The 18,929-nt window shown below is 46.9% G+C and overlaps 1 protein-coding gene across 1 annotated transcript; it reads right to left on the minus strand.

The window, feature by feature from the left end:
- Nucleotides 1-9,923: 9,923 nt before the first annotated feature.
- Nucleotides 9,924-11,903, minus strand: LOC143260550 (uncharacterized). The gene is given in 1 exon segment (XM_076526353.1): nucleotides 9,924-11,903. A coding segment is annotated over 1 exon segment (1,980 nt).
- Nucleotides 11,904-18,929: the final 7,026 nt, after the last annotated feature.

Consider the following 18,929-nt stretch of genomic DNA (forward strand, 5'->3'; position numbering starts at 1 on the left):
AAGATAAATCGTTTGTTTCGCGTGGATTTGAAGCTAATTCGTGTATTTCGCATGAATTTGAAGCTAAATTGCTCATTTCGCATGATTTGAAGCTTATTCGTTTCTTGAAAATGGCGTATATCTCACGAATTTGTGTCGGAATCGCGTGTTTCGCATGATATTGAAGATAAATCGTTTGTTTCGCGTGGATATGAGGCTAAATCGTGCAACTCGCATGATTTGAAGCTTAAATGTTCATTTCGCATCATTTGAAGCTTATTCGTTTCTTGAAAATGGCGTATTTCGCACGAATTTGAGTCGAAATCGCGTGTTTCGCATGATATTGAAGATAAATCGTTTGTTTCGCGTGGATATGAGGCTAAATCGTGCAATTCGCATGAATTTGAAGCTTAAATATTCATTTCGCATGATTTGAAGCTAATTCGTTTCTTGAAAATGGCGTATTTCGCACGAATTTGGGTCGGAATCGTGTGTTTCGCATGATATTGAAGATAAATCGTTTGTATTCGCGTGGATTTGAAGCTAATTCGTGTATTTCGCATGAATTTGAAGCTTAAATGTTCATTTCGCATCATTTGAAGCTTATTCGTTTCTTGAAAATGGCGTATTTCGCACGAATTTGAGTCGAATCGCGTGTTTCGCATGATATTGAAGATAAATCGTTTGTTTCGCGTGGATTTGAGGCTAAACCGTGTATTTCGCATGAATTTGAAGCTAAATTGTTCATTTCGCATGATTTGAAGCTTATTCGTTTCTTGAAAATGGCGTATATCTCACGAATTTGTGTCGGAATCGCGTGTTTCGCATGATATTGAAGATAAATCGTTTGTTTCGCGTGGATATGAGGCTAATCGTGCAACTCGCATGAATTTGAAGCTTAAATGTTCATTTCGCATCATTTGAAGCTTATTCGTTTCTTGAAAATGGCGTATTTCGCACGAATTTGAGTCGAAATCGCGTGTTTCGCATGATATTGAAGATAAATCGTTTGTTTCGCGTGGATATGAGGCTAAATCGTGCAATTCGCATGAATTTGAAGCTTAAATATTCATTTCGCATGATTTGAAGCTAATTCGTTTCTTGAAAATGCGTATTTCGCACGAATTGGGTCGGAATCGTGTGTTTCGCATGATATTGAAGATAAATCGTTTGTCTTCGCGTGGATTTAAAGATAATTCGTGTATTTCACATAAATTTGAAGCTTAAATGTTCATTTCGCATGATTTGAAGCTTATTCGTTCCTTGAAAAAGTCGTATTTCGCACGAATTTGTGTCGAAATCGTGTGTTTCGCATGATATTAAAGATAAATCGTTTGTTTCGCGTGGATTTGAGGCTAAATCGTGCAATTCGCATGAATTTGAAGCTTAAATGTTCATTTCGCATCATTTGAAGCTTATTCGTTTCTTGAAAATGACGTATTTCGCACGAATTTGAGTCGAAATCGCGTGTTTCGCATGATATTGAAGATAAATCGTTTGTTTCGCGTCGATATGAGGCTAAATCGTGCAATTCGCATGAATTTGAAGCTTAAATGTTCATTTCGCATAATTTGAAGCTTATTCGTTTCTTGAAAATGTCGTATTTCGCACGAATTTGAGTCGAAATCGCGTGTTTCGCATGATATTGAAGATAAATCGTTTGTTTCGCGTGGATATGAGGCTAAATCATGCAATTCGCATGAATTTGAAGCTTAAATGTTCATTTCGCATCATTTGAAGCTTATTCGTTTCTTGAAAATGGCGTACTTCGCACGAATTTGAGTCGAAATCGCGTGTTCGCATGATATTGAAGATAAATCGTTTCTTTCGCGTGGATATGAGGCTAAATCGTGCAATTCGCATGAATTTGAAGCTTAAATATTCATTTCGCATGATTTGAAGCTAATTCGTTTCTTGAAAATGGCGTATTCGCACGAAATTGTGTCGGAATCGTGTGTTTCGCATGATATTGAAGATAATCGTTTGTATTCGCGTGGATTTGAAGCTAATTCGTGTATTTCGCATGAATTTGAAGCTTAAATGTTCATTTCGCATCATTTGAAGCTCATTCGTTTCTTGAAAATGGCGTATTTCGCACGAATTTGAGTCGAAATCGCGTGTTTCGCATGATATTGAAGATAAATCGTTTGTTTCGCGTGGATTTGAGGCTAAACCGTGTAATTCGCATGAATTTGAAGCTAAATTGTTCATTTCGCATGATTTGAAGCTTATTCGTTTCTTGAAAATGGCGTATTTCGCACGAATTTGAGTCGAAATCGCGTGTTTCGCATGATATTGAAGATAAATCGTTTGTTTCGCGTGGATATGAGGCTAAATCGTGCAATTCGCATGAATTTGAAGCTTAAATGTTCATTTCGCATCATTTGAAGCTTATTCGTTTCTTGAAAATGACGTATTTCGAACGAATTTGAGTCGAAATCGCGTGTTTCGCATGATATTGAAGATAAATCGTTGTTTCGCGTGGATATGAGGATAAATCGTGCAATTCGCATGAATTTGAAGCTTAAATGTTCATTTCGCATCATTTGAAGCTTATTCGTTTCTTGAAAATGACGTATTTCGAACGAATTTGAGTCGAAATCGCGTGTTTCGCATGATATTGAAGATAAATCGTTTGTTTCGCGTGGATATGAGGCTAATCGTGCAATTCGCATGAATTTGAAGCTTAAATGTTCATTTCGCATCATTTGAAGCTTATTTGTTTCTTGAAATGGCGTATTTCGCACGAATTTGAGTCGAAATCGTGTGTTTTGCATGATATTGAAGTTAAATCGTTTGTATGCCCATGGATTTGAAGCTAATTCGTGCAATTAGGATGAATTTGAAGCTTAAATGTTCATTTCGCATCATTTGAAGCTTATTCGTTTCTTTAAAATGGCGTATTTCGCACGAATTTGTGTCGGAATCGCGTGTTTCGCATGATATTGAAGATAAATCGTTTGTATTCGCGTGGATTTGAAGCTAATTCGTGCAATTCGCATGAATTTGAAGCTTAAATATTCATTTCGCATGATTTGAAGCTAATTCGTTTCTTGAAAATGGCGTATTTCGCACGAATTTGGGTCGGAATCGTGTGTTTCGCATGATATTGAAGATAAATCGTTTGTATTCGCGTGGATTTGAAGCTAGTTCGTGTATTTCGCATGAATTTGAAGCTTAAATGTTCATTTCGCATCATTTGAAGCTTATTCGTTTCTTGAAAATGACGTATTTCGCACGAATTTGAGTCGAAATCGCGTGTTTCGCATGATATTGAAGATAAATCGTTTGTTTCGCGTGGATTTGAGGCTAAACCGTGTAATTCGCATGAATTTGAAGCTAAATTGTTCATTTTCGCATGATTTGAAGCTTATTCGTTTCTTGAAAATGGCGTATTTCGCACGAATTTGAGTCGAAATCGCGTGTTTCGCATGATATTGAAGATAAATCGTTTGTTTCGCATGGATATGAGGCTAAATCGTGCAATTCGCATGAATTTGAAACTTAAATGTTCATTTCGCATGATTTGAAGCTTATTCGTTTCTTGAAAATGGCGTATATCTCACGAATTTGTGTCGAATCGCGTGTTTCGCATGATATTGAAGATAAATCGTTTGTTTCGCGTGGATGTGAGGCTAAATCGTGCAATTCGCATTAATTTGAAGCTTAAATGTTCATTTCGCATAATTTGAAGCTTATTCGTTTCTTGAAAATGGCGTATTTCGCACGAATTTGTGTCGAAATCGCATGTTTCGCATGATATTGAAGATAAATCGTTTGTTTCGCGTGGATTTGAAGCTAATTCGTGTATTTCGCATGAATTTGAAGCTAAATTGTTCATTTCGCATGATTTGAAGCTTATTCGTTTCTTGAAAATGGCGTATATCTCACGAATTTGTGTCGGAATCGCGTGTTTCGCATGATATTGAAGATAAATCGTTTGTTTCGCGTGGATATGAGGCTAAATCGTGCAACTCGCATGAATTTGAAGCTTAAATGTTCTTTTCGCATCATTTGAAGGTTATTCGTTTCTTGAAAATGGCGTATTTCGCACGAATTTGTGTCGGAATCGTGTGTTTCGCATGATATTGAAGATAAATCGTTTGTATTCGCGTGGATTTGAAGCTAATTCGTGTATTTCGCATGAATTTGAAGCTTAAATGTTCATTTCGCATCATTTGAAGCTTATTCGTTTCTTGAAAATGGCGTATTTCGCACGAATTTGAGTCGAAATCGCGTGTTTCGCATGATATTGAAGATAAATCGTTTGTTTCGCGTGGATTTGAGGCTAAACCGTGTATTTCGCATGAATTTGAAGCTAAATTGTTCATTTCGCATGATTTGAAGCTTATTCGTTTCTTGAAAATGGCGTATATCTCACGAATTTGTGTCGAATCGCGTGTTTCGCATGATATTGAAGATAAATCGTTTGTTTCGCGTGGATATGAGGCTAAATCGTGCAACTCGCATGAATTTGAAGCTTAAATGTTCATTTCGCATCATTTGAAGCTTATTCGTTTCTTGAAAATGGCGTATTCGCACGAATTTGAGTCGAAATCGCGTGTTTCGCATGATATGAAGATAAATCGTTTGTTTCGCGTGGATATGAGGCTAAATCGTGCAATTCGCATGAATTTGAAGCTTAAATATTCATTTCGCATGATTTGAAGCTAATTCGTTTCTTGAAAATGGCGTATTTCGCACGAATTTGGGTCGGAATCGTGTGTTTCGCATGATATTGAAGATAAATCGTTTGTATTCGCGTGGATTTGAAGCTAATTCGTGTATTTCGCATGAATTTGAAGCTTAAATGTTCATTTCGCATCATTTGAAGCTTATTCGTTTCTTGAAAATGGCGTATTTCGCACGAATTTGAGTCGAAATCGCGTGTTTCGCATGATATTGAAGATAAATCGTTTGTTTCGCGTGGATTTGAGGCTAAACCGTGTAATTCGCAGGAATTTGAAGCTAAATTGTTCATTTCGCATGATTTGAAGCTTATTCGTTTCTTGAAAATGGCGTATTTCGCACGAATTTGAGTCGAAATCGCGTGTTTCGCATGATATTGAAGATAAATCGTTTGTTTCGCGTGATATGAGGCTAAATCGTGCAATTCGCATGAATTTGAAGCTTAAATGTTCATTTCGCATCATTTGAAGCTTATTCGTTTCTTGAAAATGACGTATTTCGAACGAATTTGAGTCGAAATCGCGTGTTTCGCATGATATTGAAGATAAATCGTTTGTTTCGCGTGTATTTGAGGCTTGATCGTGTAATTCACATGAACTTGAAGCTAAAATGTTCATTTCGCATGATTTGAAGCTTATTCATCTCTTGAAAATCGTGTATTTCGCACGAATTTGAGTCGAAATCGCGTGTTTCGCATGATATTGAAGATAAATCGTTTGTTTCGCACGGATTTAAAGCTAATTCGTGTATTTCACATAAATTTGAATCTTAAATGTTCATTTCGCATGATTTGAAGCTTATTCGTTCCTTGAAAATGTCGTATTTCGCACGAATTTGTGTCGAAATCGTGTGCTTCGCATGATATTGAAGATAAATCGTTTGTTTCGCGTGGATTTGAGGCTAAATCGTGCAATTCGCATGAATTTGAAGCTTAAATGTTCATTTCGCATGAATTGAAGCTTATTCGTTTCTTGAAAATCGCTTATTTCGCACGAATTTGTGTCGAAATCGTGTGTTTCGCATGATATTGAAGATAAATCGTTTGTTTCGCGTGGATTTGAGGCTAAATCGTGCAATTTGCATGAATTTGAAGCTTAAATGTTCTTTTCGCATCATTTGAAGGTTATTCGTTTCTTGAAAATGGCGTATTTCGCACGAATTTGTGTCGGAATCGTGTGTTTCGCATGATATTGAAGATAAATCGTTTGTTTCGCGTGGATATGAGGCTAAATCGTGCAATTCGCATTAATTTGAAGCTTAAATGTTCATTTCGCATAATTTGAAGCTTATTCGTTTCTTGAAAATGGCGTATTTCGCACGAATTTGTGTCGAAATCGCATGTTTCGCATGATATTGAAGATAAATCGTTTGTTTCGCGTGGATTTGAAGCTAATTCGTGTATTTCGCATGAATTTGAAGCTAAATTGTTCATTTCGCATGATTTGAAGCTTATTCGTTTCTTGAAAATGGCGTATATCTCACGAATTTGTGTCGGAATCGCGTGTTTCGCATGATATTGAAGATAAATCGTTTGTTTCGCGTGTATTTGAGGCTTAATCGTGTAATTCACATGAACTTGAAGCTAAAATGTTCATTTCGCATGATTTGAAGCTTATTCGTTTCTTGAGAATCGCGTATTTCGCACGAATTTGAGTCGAAATCGCGTGTTTCGCATGATATTGAAGATTAATCGTTTGTTTCGCATGGATTTAAAGCTAATTCGTGTATTTCACATGAATTTGAAGCTTAAATGTTCATTTCGCATGATTTGAAGCTTATTCGTTTCTTGATAATAGCGTATTTCGCACGAATTTGTGTCGAAATCGTGTGTTTCGCATGATATTGAAGATAAATCGTTTGTTTCGCGTAGATTTGAAGCTAATTCGTGTATTTCGCATGAATTTGAAACTAAATTGTTCATTTCGCATGATTTGAAGCTTATTCATCTCTTGAAAATCGCGTATTTCGCACGAATTTGAGTCGAAATCGTGTGTTTCGCATGATATTGAAGATAAATCGTTTCTTTCGCGTGTATTTGAGGCTTAATCGTGTAATTCGCATGAATTTGAAGCTAAATTGTTCATTTCGCATGATTTGAAGCTTATTCATCTCATGAAAATCGCGTATTTCGCACGAATTTGAGTCGAAATCGCGTGTTTCGCATGATATTGAAGATTAATCGTTTGTTTCGCATGGATTTAAAGCTAATTCGTGTATTTCACATGAATTTGAAGCTTAAATGTTCATTTCGCATGATTTGAAGCTTATTCATCTCTTGAAAATCGCGTATTTCGCACGAATTTGAGTCGAAATCGTGTGTTTCGCATGATATTCAAGATAAATCGTTTGTTTCGCGTGTATTTGAGGCTTAATCGTGTAATTCACATGAACTTGAAGCTAAAATGTTCATTTCGCATGATTTGAAGCTTATTCGTTTCTTGAGAATCGCGTATTTCGCACGAATTTGAGTCGAAATCGCGTGTTTCGCATGATATTGAAGATTAATCGTTTGTTTCGCATGGATTTAAAGCTAATTCGTGTATTTCGCATGAATTTGAAGCTTAAATGATCATTTCGCATGATTTGAAGCTTATTCATTTCTTGAAAATGGCGTATTTCGCACGAATTTGAGTCTAAATCTAGTGTTTCGCATGATATTGAAGTTAAATCGTTTGTATCCGGGTGGATTTGAAGCTAATTCGTGTAATTCGCATGAATTTGAAGCTAAATTGTTCATTTCGCATGATTTGAAGCTTATTCATTTCTTGAAATTGCGTATTTCGCACGAATTTGAGTCGAAATCGCGTGTTTCGCATGATATTGAAGATAAATCGTTTGTGTCGCGTGGATTTGAGGCTAAATCGTGTAATTCGCATGAATTTGAAGCTTAAATGTTCATTTCGCATGATTTGAAGCTTATTCGTTTCTTGAAAATGGCGTACTTCGCACGAATTTGTGTCGGAATCGTGTGTTTCGCATGACATTGAAGATAAATCGTTTGTTTCGCTTGTATTTGAGGCTTAATCGTGTAATTCGCATGACTTTGAAGCTAAAATGTTCATTTCGCATGATTTGAAGCTTATTCGTTTCTTGAAAATCGCGTATTTCGCACGAATTTGAGTCGAAATCGCGTGTTTCGCATGATATTGAAGATAAATCGTTTGTTTCGCGTGGATATGAGGCTAAATCGTGCAATTCGCATGAATTTGAAGCTTAAATGTTCATTTCGCATCATTTGAAGCTTATTCGTTTCTTGAAAATGGCGTATTTCGCACGAATTTGTGTCGAAATCGTGTGTTTCGCATGATATTGAAGATAAATCGTTTGTTACGATCGTTGGTATTGAATGAATGATTAAATGGATTGTTCGCAGTTTCGAACCTACCTGCATACACCGGTTGCAGTTCGGGAAATTGAAGGTAAATAAATTGTTTTACCACTCATCCAAGATATTAGTGTATAGGTTTATTGAAACGAGTGAATATATATTTAACAAATTTGCATTAAAATCTTCCGGGTCCCAATCGGGGTCGCGATAATTCTCGTCGGCGGACAGTTTCTCTAATTCGTCGTAGTTCGCCCGGTCTTTATCCGATACTGGATCATAAGCTTCTACCGACGGGAGAGAGTCTGGGAACGGATCAGGCCTTAGGGATACTTCTACCAGCACTCTCCCTATATCACGGAGCCTTTGTTCGTATTTTACGCTAAATTCCCGTTGGAGTGCGCGGATTCGTCGGATGGCTCTAGTTTTGCGTCCCCCTCGACGTTTATTATTCGCATGTTTCTTGGAACCATTCATCTAAAGATTATTATTTTATTCATTAAAAATATGTATATATTTTGGATTACTATTATTATTATTCTCTCAGAATTATGAACTTTAAGCGTCACTTGGACGCAGAGAGGGTTGGAAAGTATAAGCGTCGCTTGGACGCAGCTAGGTCGGCACGTATAAGCGTCGCTTGGGCGCAGAGAGGGTTGGAAAATATAAGCGTCGCTTGGACGCAGAGTAAGTGCCAATCCAGAGAGGTAAATAATAATAGGAATCACACTTGGTTAATATTGAGTATAGTAATAAAATCGAAACGTTCGAATGCGGGTTGAATTATTTTTAAGCAATGAACTAATTTTAAAATAATATAAACTCGGTGTTAGAACTAAGAACCATGCACTGAGTTTTACAATGTTTTTTTATAAGTACCTTAGCGTATGTTATGCGACGTTAGTTGAATTATTATTTTCGATAAACTGTTCGGTAGACTGGTGTTCGATAAACTTGTGTACGGTAGACTCGTGTTCGGTAGACTCTTTGGCCACTGTGTTTGGTAGACTGACTTCTGTGGACCTCGCCTGTGTTTTTATACGGTGCGGCCAGTGGTCAGACCGGTGGGGGTTCCCGTGTGACTGCGTCTTCGCAGCCTGTCCCGCTGCATTCCATTCCCATCTTGATTTTGCAGGTGTGCCGACTGTTATCGCAGTCACGTCCGCTGCATGGGACTGAGTCTTCGAGGCCTGTCTCGCTGCATTCCATTCCTATCTGCATCCGCTGGCGCGCCGGTCCTTATCGCAGTCACGTACGCTTCGGCGGGACCGAGTCTACGTGCCTCTTCTCGCTGCGTACCTTTCCTATCTGCATCCGCTGGCGCGCCGGTCCTTATCGCAGTCACGTATGCTTCGGTGAGACCGAGTCTATGTGCATCTTCTCGCTGCATTCCTTTCCTTGTTCGCTGGCGCGCCGGTCCTTATCGCAGTCACGTACGGTCCGTGTGCCAACTTCTGCTTCGCGTTTCCCACCAGAGTATTGCCATCGCTACAACGGCTGAGTGGGGACACTCGCTGGCGGGGATGGCGATGTTTGCTCGGCCATCGCGTCAGTTGAGTCTTAGGTTCTAGACAGTGCGGTACGATAGTATTGGCTAAGACCAGTCGCGAGTGCAATCACAGTTCGTTCATTATTAGTTTTTGATTTTCCGTGTCTACGAGTGTTTCTTCGTTTGAGTTTTTATTCGGCGAGCTGTGATTCTCGTTCGTGGTGAGTTTTACAGTTCTATTTTTAAAAGCGGTATGGTATATTCGGGAAATGTTACGTTTTTGACACTTTTAGTTTTGATTCCCTTTAGTTTAGTGATCATTTTCGAATTTTTAAATTGAAGGGCCGAGCGCTCAAATGGTGTCAAATTGCGATGTAATTTGACACCATTTTTCAAAATTTTGCGAGAGCCCGGCGCTCGACCCGACTTTACAATAACGCTTTAGTCGCGGGACGTGACACCTTCCCCCTTAGATAGCAAATTTCTAAGAGAAATTTGTTCCAGGTTTCGTATGGCAGCTCGGCGTTCGGCGATATCGGGTCTGCTTGTTTGTGTTTGGCAATCTACGCTGGTGGGCCCTGGATCATTGCCCACATCGACTTGATATTTATGCTCGCTGGCACGGTGAAGAAGGAGGTGTGTGATTGAACTCCATGCTGCTCCGCATAGATGAAAGCCGCAACCATACGTAGAATGTATCTGATAGCCTTGTATTATCGTATCCACTATTGTTTTAAATATTTTGAATATAATAAAAATACCAATCAGTCCAGCGCTAACGGATCCGAAGCGCAGGAATCCGTTCTAAAATTTGGTTGCTGCATTCTCGGCTATTTGATTTAATGTGTCCTCATTTATCATATCCATGATAGACAAGGTTCCGCTTGGAACGTTTTTTCCTGTGATTGTGCGTGCCATTGAATTTATTATTGCTGCTTTTTCTGCCGGGAACATGATATGATCCCTTAAGTTATTCAAGTCTTTTTGAGTGTATATGCCGCTTGTGGCTAGGTTCAATGGGTTGATATAACGCCAAATTGGTTCTTTTAGTGGTTGTAGGACTTGTGGAGCAATTGTCTCCGTTGGCCTAGGTAACAATTTATGCCAAGACTGATCAATTTCGTACATGACAGGCAACACATGGCTGCAATCTCTCTGCGTGCCATGGTTAGAGAGTATTCGTGTTTTGGGTGTTAAGAACATCGTGCGGTTATTGTGAGTAACTGGTAACTCGTTATAGCATTCTTGGGCGTGTCTTACTTGTACATTCACTGGAATGCATTTTATAATGTGAATCACTTCTCCAGCAACCAGTGCCATATGTCCGGGCAATTTGGTTACTGTTTGGGCAAATTCATCTGGTTTTAATGTAGCCAAGGTTAATGCGTTTGTTAGAACTTGCTTTTCTAGATCGCATTTTTGCTTTAGCAAATTCCGATAAAGGGTGGTCATCTGTGTTTTTATGTGTTTCTCAATGTATACGAATTTAGAGTTGATATACGTAAAAATGTCGAAATTCTCTACACGTGTCCTCTTCGTCGTTGTGAACGTGTTTCCTTTGTTTGTTTCCAGGATAAAGAGTTTTGGGTGTTCAGTTTGGAACAGCGTGTATCCACAAATAGGCATTTCGCCTGTTTTGGTAAATGCGAACGTGATTTCCTTGGTTGTGAGTACGAATACAGATGGGGTTGCTTGTTGATTTAATGTTTCCGTAATTTTTGAGGCCAGTCCTTCATACAGCACATCGTATTGGTCAAATTTGCAGGTTGAAACTGGGAATGGTTTCCAATAGGTATAACCATCTTCGTTGTCAAGACATGTGCCACTCTGAAAGCCACAGATTGTTCCTGATTTTAAAATGATTTTGTTTGCCTCTAGACCAACTGGAACAGAGGATGTTCGTATAGTTATTGTAACAGTAGCTTGTACTACAACATTCTCCCATGACCCGTATGGGTCCGAGAAGTCTGCTCCGTGACAGGTTCCATCAATATTTAGTTTACCCGCCATTGTGAAGGGTCGAGTTACCGTGGTATTAGTTTTTAATCCATATAGGAAAGTATTCCTTCCTGTGTGAAATATTCCAAATTGGTGCATTTGGTTGCACTCTTCTTCGGTTGTTGCTTCCAGGTATTGGTTGATGCCATTTTGCACTGCGGAGATATGTGAGTGCATGCCGCAGTAGTGTATGGTTCTTGCTATTTCCACTTTACATTGTATGACGTCTATATAGTTGAATTCTGACAGCTGTAGCAGTTGAATGTACGTTTGTTCCGTTTTTGTGGTTATTTGTTCGTTATTGCAATCGCCAATTTCATTGAGGGATACCGTGGTGATATTCAGGTTATTGCCGCTGCAATCATATCCGATGACGGCCCAACTGGTTCGAACATATCAAAGTATTAACCAAATAGTTAACATCTGGAATCAAATGTTTATATATATATATATTTTTTTTATACCCTTTCTTTTACAAATTTGTTAAGTTTACTTATTTAATCATATGAACTTAGAATTAAAATGTTGCAGTAGTATGATAGTAGTAAATTTAATGTCCATCATCAAAATCTGTTATGAGTTCGCTATCTATTGAATAACCCGACGAGACGTACACCCATTGTTCATAGGTTAGTTCAAAGTGAGTCTCGATGCACTGGGGACACTGGGATGCACATTTCACGTTCACTAGGGGAGCGAGGCAATTGTTGCATTCGCTGAGGTGTAGAAGTCCGTCAGAGGAAGTGATGGCAAGATTCCATTCGATTAGTTCAAATTGTTCTTTTAAATTGCTGTCCAAGTCTTCATAGCAGTATGCACATAGGTACTCGGCGCAGCATACACTGGAGGTATGCCCCGCCTTTTCAGTGCTGCGCCGAGTCCTAAGACGGGAAGTTGGTCGCGATCTCGCTCTCTCCAGCTTAGTTGGGGCCATGCTGGAGAGCCCGAGAAAATGGGCGGCAGCCATCGCCTTTTGCGAAGAGGTGATGCTGCAGAAGGAGGCTGCCGAGCGGGGTCGCCGCGAGCGGGGGTGCGGCGTGTGCGCCCACGCCTAGAGCCCCCCCGAGCAGCTGATAATAGGCGGGCGGCGGGTGTACCAGATTACTGGTTTAATTGCCCGCCGCCCGCCACCCCCCCCCCCCCCAACTGAAGCTGTCCTCACCATATTGGGAGGACGAGGCGGTGTGGGGTGCGGTCCCCCGCACCGCCGAATCAAGATGATTTATGGGGGGAGGATTAATCTCCCCCCCGGGACGCGGCCGGCCACCGCCATTCCATCCTGGTGGCCGGCCAGGCGAGGGGGAGCCGCGGTTGTGTTCTTTGAGAGTTCCCGTGGCTCCCCCGCTACTCGCCAGCGCCCTAGGCCGCCGTGGGGGTTTTAGCGGGTCGAACCCCGCACTACCCCGCACTTACTGTCTGACCAGCAGATTTCCCCCACGTTAAACAAAAAAAAAAAAAAAAAAGGAGATCTAGTATATTTACTGAAAGAACCCTTGAGAGGTAAATTCTGTAACCAATACACCGGCCCGCACAAGGTTATAGAACTCCTACCCAAGGAGAATGTAAAAATCTTATTTGGAGGTACTCTGCGTACCGTTCACATTAACAAATTAAAACTAGCTCATATTAGATCTAGCCTGTAAAATATATATATGTATCGATCATCAACCCGAAGACAAAATACAATGGACGGATTGACTAAACGGACACTACCGACGGAGACTACAGACTGTTGAAAAATTATATAAAAAGATCTAAACTCAATTATTTCCAACCAGCATGCCAATTCCCCGGGAAAGTTATGAAGAAGATCCAGAGGACTTGGAGGAGTTGTATGGACCAATAGACGGGGTTATACCGATCCATCACCCGGAAACATACGGAAGATTGCTCCAATTATTTTGCATCATTCCGGTGTCCAGGACCCCGATCTACATATCAAGATTGAGACGCCGCCTGTGCGAGGGGTGCTACCTGGAAGCGGATGAAGAAGATCAGGCCTGTTTTCAAGAAGGTGGCTGGCATTCGCTGGGGAATGTTCATACAATAGTGTGGGCGGTGCATTGTCATAAATGTGACGTGCGGATTGCAAATGTACGTCCGGCTTGGCGATGCACAGAGTGCATCGAGGAACATTTTGAATTGTCTACAAGCGGGTGGGCCGCAATAAATTCAAACCTGTTAATTGACGTTATATGCAGGTGGTGGAATTAAAATGGGGGTCCCGAACCCATTACAAGAATACAGTGTAGAAGAATATAATAACTTGTTACAAACCATAGACGGAGTCATTCCTGAAGACTACCCAGACATCTACGCTACCCTTTTAAATCATTACTGTGTAAGATTAATAACGCAAGGGATATTCCGACTAACAAACACCGCCTATCCCGGAAATAACCTATGTGCATACTTTTTTTTTTTTTTTGTTTAACGTGGGGGAAATCTGCTGGTCAGACAGTAAGTGCGGGGTAGTGCGGGGTTCGACCCGCTAAAACCCCCACGGCGGCCTAGGGCGCTGGCGAGTAGCGGGGGAGCCACGGGAACTCTCAAAGAACACAACCGCGGCTCCCCCTCGCCTGGCCGGCCACCAGGATGGAACGGCGGTGGCCGGCCGCGTCCCAGGGGGAGATTAATCCTCCCCCCATAAATCATCTTGATTCGGCGGTGCGGGGGACCGCACCCCACACCGCCTCGTCACGACGGCCGCACCGGCGGCCGTCGGGGGCGACGACAAGTTGTCGTCGCCCCCACTCCTGATAGGACATCCTCGGTTGGCGGGCGGCGGGCAATTAAACCAGCATGATCTGGTACACCCGCCGCCCGCCTATTATCAGCTGCTCGGGGGGGCTCTAGGCGTGGGCGCACACGCCGCACCCCCGCTCGCGGCGACCCCGCTCGGCAGCCTCCTTCTGCAACATTACCTGTTCGCAGAAGGCTATGGCTGCCGCCCATTTTGTCGGGCTCTCCAGCATGGCCCCAACTAAGCTGGAGAGAGCGAGGTCGCGACCAACTTCCCTACTTAGGACTCGGCGCAGCACTGAAAAGGCGGGGCACACCTCCAGTGTATGCTGCGCCGAGTCCTCCTCCGCGCCACAGTGGTGGCACACCGTCGTCGCTTCCCGACCGATGCGACACAGGTAGACACCGAAGCAGCCATGCCCGGTGAATACCTGCGTCGCACGGTAGGAGAGCCTGCCAAACCGCCTCTCCCGCCACGAGGTGAAGTGCGGCAGGAGAGCCCCGGGGACGCGCTCGGCGGCATGGGAGCAAAGCTCCGCATGCCATCTGGCGAGCGCTAGTCCCCGGGCCTGGAGCCCGAAGCCCTCGACCGCCTCCTGCTCCGGCGGGTCCCCCCGAGCCCGGCCAGCGATGCATATGCGCCTATAGACATAGGCGCGCATCGCCGCCTGCAGCTCGAAGGGAATTTCTCCCGCCAGAGCAAGCGCCGCCACGGTAGACGTGGTGCGGTAACCCCTTACGAGGCGAAGGGCCATTTGCCTCTGAATCCGGCGCAACAACAATGTGTTGCGCCGGTTTGCCCTCACGGACGGCGCCCAAATCGGGGCGCCGTATAATGCCATGGACCGCACCACGCCTAGGTATAGGCGACGCACCATATCGCCCGGTCCCCCGATATTGGGCAACAGGCGGCCTAACGGGGCCGCCGCCCTCTCAACTCGGGGGACGAGACGGCCGAAATGTGCTCCGAACCTCCAGTGGCTGTCGAGGATCAGTCCGAGATACTTGATCTCGGACTTCACCTCGACGCAGGCTTCTCCAACCCAGATCCACGATCTGGCCCGTGGCCGAGACCAAGGCCGTCCAAACCAGACGGCCTCGGCCTTCTCCGGGGCCACCTTCAGCCCCAGATCGTAGATCCTCGCAACGACGGCTGCCACCGCAACCTCCGCTCGTCGGATGGTCCTCTCGAAGGTGTCCCCGACGGCGACCACTAATGTGTCGTCTGCATAGCAGACGAGAGTGGCACCGTCGGGCAGGGGGGCCTTCAGGACTGCGTTATATCCCAGGTCCCACAGGAGTGGTCCTAACACGGACCCCTGTGGGACCCCGCAGTCCACTTCCCTCCGTATCGTCCCATACCGGCCCGGGTATTCCACCCACCTGCCCCGCAGGTAGGCCCCGATCACCCGCCTCAGATAGGGAGGCACCTGGTGTTCAACCAGGGCCTCCCTAATGGCGGACCAGGGCAGGGTGTTAAATGCATTGACGATGTCGATCGACACCGCCACGCACACCCCGCCCCGTGCCACGGCATTGTCCGAGAGGGACTTTAGACGGTCAATTGCATCGACCGTCGATCGCCCCTCCCGGAAGCCGAACTGGCAGTCCGCCAGATCCTGGCCAACGCGGGACAGGTGCCTGGCGAGGCGGGCAGCAATGATCTTTTCAAAGATCTTGCCCACCTCGTCCAGGAGGCAAATGGGCCGGTACGCGGAGGGAGAATCCGCAGGCCTCCCATCCTTCCTTAAGAGGACCATCCGACTTCCCCTCCAGAGGTCCGGGAACACCCCGGACCTCAGGAGCCCGGAGTAGAGGCCTCTCAGCCTCTCGCCCAGGACGCTCATGGCAAGCAGCCAGACCCGGCCGGGGATACCGTCCGGCCCCGGGGCAGTATTCTTGCCCCGAAGCCATTTGACTACCCCGGCCATTTCCTCCGGCGCGACCTCCAGATCCGGGGACCACTCATGTCCCTCTAGCTGAGGGACGGGCCGGGACGCCTCCCCGCTGACGGGGAATAGCGCGTCCACGACCCGTCCGAGCATCCCCGGATCCAGGCTCTCCGTCACAGGGGGCGCCCAGGGACGCAATCGTCCCATCGCCATTTTGTATGGGCGCCCCCATGGATCTCGGTTGATAGTGCCGAGAAGGTCGCGCCAGGCCTGGCTCTTTGCCTGCCTGATGGCCAGCTGCAGGGCGACCACCCTCTCTCTGTATCGCCCATACAGCTGGATAGCCAGCTCCACGTCGGAACGTCGTCGTCGACGGGCGCGGGCGCACTGGCGTCGCGCGCGAACGCACTCTGTGCGCATCAGAGCGTCCTGGTCGAGGCGCTTTAGCGCCCACCGCGGCTGAGGCGATCCCTCATCAGCGGGGCGACGTCGGGGTGTCGATGGGGCGGCGGAAAGGCCGAGAACAATGTACCTGTGGTCTGATAGTGTCTCGACCTCCTCCGCCACCCTCCACCCCGTAATACGGCGCGCGGCGGGGGGCGTTGCCCATGAAAGGTCAACGATGGACCCCCCATTGTGCCGCACGCACGTATGGACCGAGCCCGTGTTTAAAAGACGGAGCTCGAGTCCCGCCGCCCAATCAAGCACCTCCCGGCCCCTCGGGTTTGTCCCGGGGGAACCCCAAGCCGGCGACTTGGCGTTGAAGTCCCCCAGGACCAGCACCGGACGGGGCTGGCAGCGGGAGACGCATCTCCCCACCCCGTCCAGATACTGCTCGAACTCCTCGAGGGACCACCTTGGAGGTGCGTAGATCGCCACAACCGCGGTGCCGCCCCAGTCAACGGCCAGGTATCCCCGGCCGCGCTCGATAACGGAGCACGCCGGGGACCCCGGCCGGCCTGCCCATATTATAACGGCGGAGCCGCTCAGGTCCCCCATCCAATGTGGATGGTCGGGAATCCTGTACGGCTCCGCCGCTACGGCCAACCCGGCACCCCGCTCGGCCAGGAATTGCACCAGAAGGTCCTGTGCCCTGGCCGAGCGGTTCAGGTTGGCCTGTATTATAGGGCCCTTGGGCCCCATTATGGGCAGGCCTCTACATCCATCGCCGCCGCGGGAGCGGTGGCGTCTGGGGCCTCTTTGGCCCCATCCGCCCCCGCGGGCGCGATGGTGACACCTTTTGGTGCCACCTTCGGCTTAGTTGCCACGGTGGCCGCCGCCTTGGCCACCGCGGTTTTCCTCCCCTTGCTTCCCCTGCCGCGTTTCGCGCTGGCAGGGCACGCCCGGCTACCGAGGCGGTGGCCGGCCGGCTTGCCTGCTCCCGCACAGAGCGGGCAGTTAGGCTTCGCCGTGCAGCCAGCCACTTTGTGGTCCAGACTGCCGCATCCGAAGCAGCATTCGGACCGGTCCTCGGCCGCAGTGCATCGCTGCCTAGTGTGGCCTAGGCCAAGGCAGCGATAGCACTGCAGGGGCCGGGCGCTGAGTGCCTCGACCGTCGCCTGGGTCCAGCCCACAGTAAGCCTTCCCGCAACCGCAACTTTGCGTGCAGCCGCAGTAGGGCACTGGACCCAAAGGGTGCCAAGTCCCGAGGGGGAAGACACGGATTTCGCCGGTCCTCACCTCCCCCTCGTCGCACCCTCCCACACGGGCAACTGCCGCGGCAACCTCAGCCGGCGTGGTCGAATCGACCAGGCCGCGCACCCTAAGGTCGGTCTTCTTTACCGGGCGCGCGACCTTCACGCCGGTGCCTGCCAACGCTTCGGCCACTTTCGTGGCAAGGGCGGTGGCTTTGGCAGCCCCGTCGGCGCCGGGGATCTCCAAAATTAGAGCCCCCGTCACCGCCCTCCTCGGCTTCATCGAGACAATGCCAATCTCTGCCAGGTCAACTTTTGACCTGGCAGTGGCCATTGCCTCGGCATACGTCATAGCCCCGCCGGCCGGTACCGTTATCGTGACGGCAGCCGTGCGGGGCGGACGCGGCGGCAGGGGAGCCCTCTTGGGGGCAGCCGGTGCCACCCGTTTCGCCGCCCTCCCGGTCGAAGAGGCCTTGACAGCCGCCGCAGGTTTAACTGCGGCAGCCGCCTTTTTGGCCTTTCGGCCAACAACCTTCGACCACACCTCAGTTGGAGGTGCGGTGGAGGGCGGCGCAACAGCAGAGGCAGCCCTCTGCTGTGGGGGCTGCATCTGTGCCGCCTTAGCGGCCGCAGCCCCTCCTCTATTGCCACCCTTTTTCCCCCCTTTCCTGTCTATCGACAGGCTGGGGGTGGATGGCACGGGTGGCACCGACCGCGGATCCTGCACCCGCGGGATCAGCTCCCTCCTGAACGATGCCAGCTTGGCATCGATTAGGGAGCCGATCTGTGCCAGCAAATTTGCTGGCACCGCTGCGGACGCCGGCAAGGGCTTCCCTCGCCCAGGGCGTTGGGGCCCTCGGGCGCCGGCGCTCAGCAGCGGCCCTGTGCCCACCTCAGGGGCCGGCGGCGGAGGCATCTCGACTGCTGCCGGCCTCGTTTCCACCGCCTGACGGAGTCGGGCCACCTCGGTCCGCAACTCCGCCATCTGCTCCCTAAGGAGAGCGTTTTCCGCTTCTAACAGCCGGGTGGCGTCGGAAGCTGACCTCATTGTCAGCTCCGCAACGCCCGCCCGGCTGTTCAGGGCCGCCGCTTGCAGGATCCGCACCGTGACTGGCCGCAACTCCCTTGTCGCATTAGAGATCTTGGCCACTTCGGCCAGGCTCTCCATTATCGACGCCGCT

The sequence above is a fragment of the Megalopta genalis genome, chromosome 14 (assembly GCF_051020955.1).
Source record: "Megalopta genalis isolate 19385.01 chromosome 14, iyMegGena1_principal, whole genome shotgun sequence".
In the NCBI taxonomy this organism is placed as follows: domain Eukaryota; kingdom Metazoa; phylum Arthropoda; class Insecta; order Hymenoptera; family Halictidae; genus Megalopta; species Megalopta genalis.